We start from the raw sequence: 9,020 nt of genomic DNA, 5'->3' as shown, positions 1-9,020 counted from the left end.
CAGTTAATCATTCTGGCATATTGTCATAGAGGAAGTCTACTACGTGTTTTCTTTTAGCAGCAGACGGGACAACACATAGCACTGCCTTTGATACAAGGCACTGGTTGGGATGAAAAGAGACACATCAAGGTACGAAATCCAAACTTAAGTATCGATCAGTATAATAAATCCAAAATACCACGATTATTGAATTCACATTTTATGCAAAATATAATGTAAATGCCATACATACATTAGCAAATATAACACTCAGACACACTGGAATACAACATAAAACAGAACAATGTTATCTCCTATTAAGATATTGCATTATGGAATATTTTTACTCTGTTGTAAGCTGAAATTGCATTAATATTATGATAGTTTAATTCATAAGTGTCGAGGGAAAGGCATTTTTGCTGATACTACAATCCATACCAGAAAAAATATTGTGTAAACTAGGATGTTGTGTACAGTACAAATATAACACCTGATAACATATTTGGCTGTTTTGAAATTACGAAAATGAGCATTAGGATTATAGCATCCGATTATTTAATACACACTATAAATTTTATACAAAAATGTTAACATTATAAATGAACATTAAATTTTCTACGTAGTTGCAAATTTAATTTTTCTTCAACTTCACTACTTCTATAAGTACATAAACTATTGAAATGCTAAAATATGAAGAATACATATACTTACTGCAGTTCTTACGACTAAGAACTGTTTTCCATTGAATTTATATTTGATATTCGGGAAAATGTCGTCAGTTGTTAAATTGCAGTGACGATAAGGAACATGATTTAATGATGATCCAAGAGATGAACGAATCACAGTAAATATCTTCAGGTTGTTGGTTATACTTCAATTCTAAAATGAAAGGTAGATTTCCATTTAAATTTAATGCAAATATAATAGAAACTGTATACAGAATATGCAACAATACATCCCAATATCTGAGATTTACATTTGTGTTTTATTATTTGGTCTCATGGGGAATCATGTTATTGTTTTGTTTTCTATTAAAAACATGTATCTTCAAATATTATTTCGCTTTTTGAGAGTATGCATAGAAACTAACATATTAACTAACATTCAGGCCCCTGCGCGTGCTGTAACCTCACCGTGGTGTAGGGGTGTAACATTCTCTTTGAGAATGGCTAATACTGCACAACTGTAATTTTGAGTAAAAGTCAGTATTTATCTATGATATTTGTATTTTTGCACAGTTCTTTACACTGTTTTTATTTAAATCTTGAATTTTTATATTGATGTTGATCATCACTTTATTTGTTTGCATTACCATAGTTTGACACCCAATAGCCGATGTATTTTTCGTGCTGGGGTGTCGTTAAACATTCATTCATTCATTCATTCATTTCTAACATTCAGGAGGTGATGTGTTTTCATCACTATCTGTGGATATTGCTTAAATTCGTTCGTTCATTTAATGTTTGATTGCTTTATAAATCATATAATTTAATGAACGATACATGATCATTTAATCAAATAAGCAATATAGTATTATATAAGTGAAATATACAAATACAAAAGAATATAATACCATATTCAGCGAGGAAATAAAAGCGACATTTTCCAAGTCCTTAGCCCACGTGGTCAGGTTTTCTTTGACGGATTCTTCCGAAACTATAATCCATTTAGACCTATGTCTGAAATCCGTTGTGCGATTAGAAAACAAGTCGAAGTCGTTTACCTGAACAATAAATAAAATTTGCAGGTCGGAATCACTATACAGGGAAGGTTGTGCAAATTTGCAGTAAGATCCGACTTTATTCGAATTGGAATGAAACTGCATGCACAGCATATGGCGTTAAAAGTTAAGATTAAACTTGAGGCCAGCATGTTTTACAAATACGGAATCACAAGTAAGTCATTTACCCGGGTAATCATATCAGAGACAACCTTGAATTGTGCAACAAGAATGATGTTCGGATGAGATACACTGTGGTAAAGATTATAAAGGAAACCTTCAAAGCTGCTGTTAGAATCAACACCGTCAATATTGGCCGTCTGAACTGGCATCCGGAAGTATGTCTGAATGAGTACACCGATGTATTCTGTACAACGTGTTCTGTTGGAAAATTATAAGGATATTAATAAACCTTAAAGATAAATTAAATATATAAATATCAATTTTATTTAAAAAGTAAATATTTAAAAGTAATATATTTGACATTCCTTAATGCTACTAAATGGGCTACTGTTGTCGTCACATTTAACCGTTTTATTAATTAACTATACGATGATACTTGTTGATATTAAGCAATAATGTGCATTATATATCGTTGAATATGCATACCAGGCCAAATGCCTTAACTGTCCCCTCCTTTAATTCTACAAAATGAGCTGCTATTGTCTTGCTTGTGAGAAGTCTCAGTCTTCATGTCTAATGACAGGGAGATTAAAGATCGAGATTCCGGACTTAAAATACTAACATCATAATATCACTACGGCCATTTTGATAGACACTAAGTCCTTGCTTACTACATATTCACGTCTTCCACATCTGCGTAGTTTAAAATGTGCTGGGACATCGTTACGGAAATATTGCTTTCTCTCGTCGTCTGCTTACTAATCAATATCACAGCGCTAACTAATGAAGAATGAATATCTGCATAAAACAGGTTCACAGACAATTCTATCAGAATGGAAGAACATGATAAAGAGGTAATAAAATAAGATATGAGAGAGGAGTGGGGCACGGGCGGGAATTACCCTAGCCTTGAAAGAGATCTATAGTTTAGTTGTTTAGTACACAATTTATAACTATATATATATATAGTTAGCGCTGTGATGTATATGTATATATATATATATATATATATATATGTTGGAACTGGGTTCAAGATACGCCAGGTTTGAAGTATTAATCTACTTTAGGATGTACTTATACATTTGAAAACAGTTACATAATTACGTTATGACAATATGAAAAATCAGTATCGCTACCTCCATTGTTATCAAACAGAATGACGACATTTTCCCATGCTAGCCGATGAATCAGACACGTGCATGCTTTAGACAGAATTCCAAATGATCCTTGCTTGTTGTCTATCTCAAGGTCGTTCAGCCTTGCTATCCAAGATTCTTTTTCATATGCTTTCACTGCATGTAAAACATCTGAAAACGTTATTACACTAATAGTGTGAAAGATTTGTTTTAAAAATGAGCACTAATTATGGCTATATACATATAATTGTTTTACTATTACGTTAATCCTACATATATCGTTTTCAATTCTACCATACAATACTTAGACAAAACACTTTTTGGTTTTGTTTGTTTTGTGTTTTTTGATAAATTAATATAAAGAACGTAACTAAACGCATGAACTTACCTTTGACTGTTTCATGACCAAAGACGATAAATATAGCAATAAATGTCAGTTTCATCTTTGCAGTCAGCTATCTTCATCCCACACAACTGAACAACTCAAGCGTTTAATGGAAATGTCGGTTGCAAAGAGAGATACAAGGCACGGTTCTAGGATCTTTTTATAGAGGCTGAAAACCCGTTGGTTTTAAAAATGCAATTTAAATGTCTTTGACTGGTGAACGTAGTAATTTTGCTACATAAACGGGCCCACCTAAATTTGCGCCTGATAAACTATTTTTAGTGAAACTCTAGCAAATAGTTTACTCATATCAAACATTAATTATCAGTAGATAAAGCACTGCACTCAAACGATAAGTCCCGAGCTACATAAATTAAACAGAGTATTGTTCATTATGATCAATTGGATTTATAACATATATGCAGAGAGGGTCACGCGATGCTTGTCTGTTAATCGATATGAGCTGTGGTAGGACTGCATTAGCGACATCAACATCGTCAATTGTGTTCGTTCATCTTTATTTCTTGCAATTCTGTCATCAATTTCATATCAATACCAGAACACCGTAACCAGTTTACATTATTTTGTTACTAAATGTGTCTGAAAACGAGTAAATTATTTCTCATTCTTGCTGATTTACATACAGTTAAACAACATGCACACATCAGTGAATAGTCTGCAAAAGATGAATTTTATAATAAACCTATTCCGAGTTAAACACATTTTATTTACAATTTTTCGGAGATGATCATGTTAATACATCACTATAGAGACCAAAAATACATCATACCCTGTGGTAAATCATACCTTCAGGATATGTGAAAATTGAGTCAGTAAAAGTGATACTTTTAGGGGTTTTAAATTAATTTGATACAATACGTACTAGTTTAAAATTCACTGTTGTCAACAATACTTCTAAATGTTGAACAAAAGTAAGACAAGCAGGTGACTACCAATCTGTACTTGAAAATTGAAACCTCGTAGAGTGAAATCATTGACAATAGAGTTGAAAAGTTGACAAACCTGTTGATTACTAATTCGTCATAAACAAACATTGACACAAACTAATGTTATTTAAAATCACGCTTAGCACGTGCAAAAATATAACCACTTCAAGTATTAGAATAATGAAAGCCAAGCCAATTCCACAAGCTGAGAAAATAAAAACACATTTGAAGTCATTCATGCCCATTGTTCTCGCTAATTGGTCCCCTGCGCGTGCTGTAACCTCACCGTGGTGCAGGGGTGTAACATTCTCTTTGAGAATGGCCAATACAGCACAAATAAATTTTGAGTAAAAGTCAGTATCTATCTGTGATATTTGTGTTTTTGCACGGTTCTTTACACTGTGTTTTTGTTTAAATCTTGAATTTTTATATTGATATTGATCATCCCTTTATTTGTTTGCATTACCATAGTTTGACACCCAATAGCCGATGTATTTTTGGTGCTGGGGTGTCGTTCATTCATTCATTCGCTCATTGGTTTGCTTGATGTTCGTAGTCGCATGGAACAACATCCCATTGGAATACAGAACATGCACCTTATGTAATACAAATGCCATAGGAGATGAATTTCACTATTTATTCACCTGCACATTTTTCGTAAATTCACGTCACTCATTGTTAAAGCCATACTACTGTATTAAACCCAGTATGCTGAAATATAAGCGTTTGATGACTAATAATAAAATAAGTGCCCTCAAGAAACTATAGAAATTAATAAAAGAAATGATTAACATAAACTCTAAAACTACATCAGCCTACAACTGGAAATATATACACTATCCATTATTGCCATTATCTATTTGTTTACGAATAGGTATGTATATATGTATATATGTATATATATATATATATATATTATATAGTCAAACCTGCCTTCGCGGCTACCTCCATATGGCGGCCACCTGTCCATGGCGGCCACCCCAATGAATTTTACTATATATTTTACCTCTATATGGCAACCACCTGCTCAACGCGGCCAGCGGCCACACTTTTGTCATAAAAAAGCGAAAATGAACCTGCTATCGCGGCCACAATTGTTTTTAGTGCAAGTTATAAAGAAATGTCGGCAATCGTAAAAAAAAACGTAAGATGTTTTTGTTGATATAACCAATTGGCTTGATAAACAGCGGTCCTTTAAAGGTCGTCGGTCGCTTAGCTGTGTTCGTTAATTAACAAGTGTTTTTAATCTGGATTAACGGTGCGATGTACTAGTCATCGGCGGTGGTCATTAAACGCAGTTGATAAGAGGGTATCTAGCCTAAAACAACTGGAGTTAAACGTGTCAACTCTAGAAGGAATTAAATACTGCTGCAGTTTATTTCTGATATTTATTTTCAAAATACCACCTAAACCCAGTACGCCGATCGCGTTAACGTTGGAACAGAGAGTAGAGGTCATTAAAAAATCAGAGAAAGACAAATTGAGTGCTAGAAAAATTGCTGAACATTTCGGGGTGGGTAGAACTCAGATTGATGGCATTTTAAAGAGAAAAGCGGAGGTGTTGGCAGACTATAATAACAACCAGCCCTCTGACAGAAAAAGGCAGAGAAAACTTACAGGCAATGAGGATATTAACATGTTAGTTTGGAAATGGTTCCAAGATGCCACTGCTCGTAGAATAAATGTCAGCGGTCCACTGATTAAGGAGAAGGTGTTAAAATTTGCCGAAGATTTGGGAATAGCGAGTTTCAAAGCGTCAAATGGGTGGCTGGATTCATTCCGGCATAGGCACAACATCGTCGCAGGTACACTAAGTGGGGAGCGAGGTGACGTAGGTGACACTGCAGTTGAGGACTGGAAGTCAAAGTTGCCAGTGGTGTGTGACAGGTATGCTCCTAAGGACATTTTCAATATGGACGAGACCGGTCTGTTTTACAGGGATACAACAAAGGCAACCCTTAAAGTGAAAGGTGATCAATGTGCTGGCGGTAAACGCTCTAAGGAGAGACTGACCGTGGCACTATGTGCAAGTATGACCGGAGAAAAATGTGTTCCTCTAGTCATAGGAAAGTGCAAGAAACCACGCTGTTTTAAAAACATAACACCAGAATCTCTACCAGTAACATACACCAACAACAAGAATTTGGACTCTTCCACGGTAAATGTGATATCGTAACTTCTGTGATGGAACTTCAGGAAAGTGTGTCAAACATGCGAGTTGAAAATACGTGCAAACAAAGCAAGATACGTGACTTCTTTAGCAAGTGAACATTAAAGGATAATCAGTGACTTTAATGCGCAGAACAGTGCTCCATTATTCTGTTGTTTGTTAAATATTCTCTTTTTCACTTAATAAAATTTCATATAGGTGATAATTTTTTGTCTTGTTTTTAATTACGTTTTTGCACATGTATATGGCTCCTTAATAGTTCTATTGCAACATACGTGTAATTGTAAAAATTCGGACTTATATATGACCTGCATACGGCGGCCACCTCTCTATGGCGGCCACTTTTGTCATGTCCCACGAGTGGCCGCCATAGACAGGTTCGACTGTATATATATATATATATATATATATATATATATATATATATATATATGTTTACTTCCCCCGAACATACAATTGGACTTGGTGAAGAGAATTTTATATAGGTTTTTTTATTCCAGAGAATAGGTCATATACAGTCAGTCAAACAAACCCTATAAGCAAAAATATTATTAAAATTCATTCACAACTATACATAAACAGTTCTAAAACACCATATTAAAACGCATTAATATATATATATAAATATACTCTGCAGTCTATTTATTATCTTCAGATAATAGCAAATAGCTTAAACTAAATATCTAACCATTTAATATTTAACATCGCTACAGTAAACATCGAATATATACATAATACACAATACCAAATTACAGATGTTAAACGACTGAACATTAATCAATCGCCGGCAATCTTAAATAATTATTTACAGCAAACAATTACACATATGGCGATATATAGTATAATATAATAAAAGTAAAGTACACAAACATTATCCTCATACGGTTTACCTAGACACATTGAAATACCAATACCTTTAGCTGTAGGCTTTAGGGCGGTAACATGATGAAAAACCGTCATAACATCTACAAGAAACAAGTAAAATAGAACTAATACATTTCTAATTTAATACACACTATTCACACACATATCTAAAACAATAATGACTCATTTAATTATGGCTTGGCTATAGGGATATCCATTATTGTTACAGCGTAAGTGCCACACCCAAATTCTAATACTTACATTAATTCAGTTTATTCCTTTATCGAAGTAAATGTTAATTGAAGTAGTTATTTATTTAAGCCGTATTTGTAATTTATAAACTGTACTTATATATGTTAGTAAAATAGTAAAGTGAATTAAAAAAGTAGAAATATAACTCCCCAATTATCACAGTATAGGTTAAATGCAGATTGGGAATGGCTAGCTTGTGCAGATCGTGACATGTGAACGAATGTCAGGTGAATGACAATGAATAGCCACCAACTGGGTCAAACACAGCTGGCCAGTCTATTGGTTGATCGTCACTGTCCCTGGTCAGAGGTCAGATGTTTAGACAGGTAAATGCATGTCCATATAGCTCCTAGCCAAAGGTTTAGGTGCATATGTTTTGTGCATACTAAAATCATTAAAACAATAAAACCCACATGGTTACATTCTCCCTCCACTAATTAAAATAACGTCCTCGTTATTTACTCATTCTTAAGCACCGTGGTGGCGGTACAGGTGGTAAAGGAAAACAATCATCTTCATTTGACGAAATTACGTCCTGCGCTACATGAATGGCAACTATGGAATTCAGCTGCCGATGCAGTTTTATAATGAGAGGCTGCAACATAAACAAAATGCCTTTTGCCGTACTGTAAGTTAAACAAACATACATTATGTTGACGAATGCAAACTTCTGAACAAAGAAACAAAAAAGAATACTAAACAAATAAATAAATAAACGAACACTCCTCCCCCACACAAATACAACCCTCTAACCCCCCCCCCCCAAGAAAAAAAACTACCCACACAAACAAAACACACACACACAAATGAAAACCCCCAAACCCCCACAAACGTCCACACACATACACAAAAAGAAAAGAACAAACTAACATTAAGAAAAAAGGATATTACATTTTAACTACTAAGACAATCTACCTACATCATATTTATACGTTACGTTAAACACTGGAATTTAGAGCCATTTTGAAGTTCTGTGGTGGTGGGTGAGGGGTAGGGGAAATAAGATCCCCAACATCTTCCTGTGGTACAGGATCCGCATCAAAACAATTGGTATAGTTAAGTAGCTGTAAACATATTATACAAAGTTTAACTGCCAAATTCACATAATCCATTACGAATCTGCGTTATGGTACTGACGTTGAATAAACATACCAATTCCACCGATAATAGCAATTTGGTCAAAACTTTGTAATCACCCAAGCGATTTTGCCTACTGTGCTCGAAAAATAGTGGTAATGACAACTTTCAAATGATCACACAATAACATTATTTAAATCAACATAGGTTATATTAATGTTGTGTTACGGTACTGACATGAAACTTGACGACAGAGTAACATTTACCTCCAGAATAGTTTTATAAATACAGTTAATGTTTACATGCTGTATTATGAAGAAAATAACTTTAATAATTTCAAAAACGTATTTATTTGTTAATTATCCAC

General features: G+C 34.1%; 1 protein-coding gene across 1 annotated transcript; it reads left to right on the top strand.

The window, feature by feature from the left end:
* The first annotated feature begins 5,926 nt into the window (after positions 1 to 5,926).
* On the top strand, positions 5,927 to 6,466 carry LOC121370081 (tigger transposable element-derived protein 6-like). The gene has a single exon (XM_041495182.1). It carries the CDS (start codon positions 5,927 to 5,929, stop codon positions 6,464 to 6,466), a length of 540 nt encoding a protein of 179 aa, XP_041351116.1.
* Positions 6,467 to 9,020: the final 2,554 nt, after the last annotated feature.

The sequence above is a fragment of the Gigantopelta aegis genome, chromosome 4 (assembly GCF_016097555.1).
Source record: "Gigantopelta aegis isolate Gae_Host chromosome 4, Gae_host_genome, whole genome shotgun sequence".
NCBI lineage: Eukaryota > Metazoa > Mollusca > Gastropoda > Neomphalida > Peltospiridae > Gigantopelta > Gigantopelta aegis.
The sequence above is the reverse complement of the archived record's forward strand: the minus strand, read 5'-3'. Positions and strand labels throughout refer to the sequence as shown.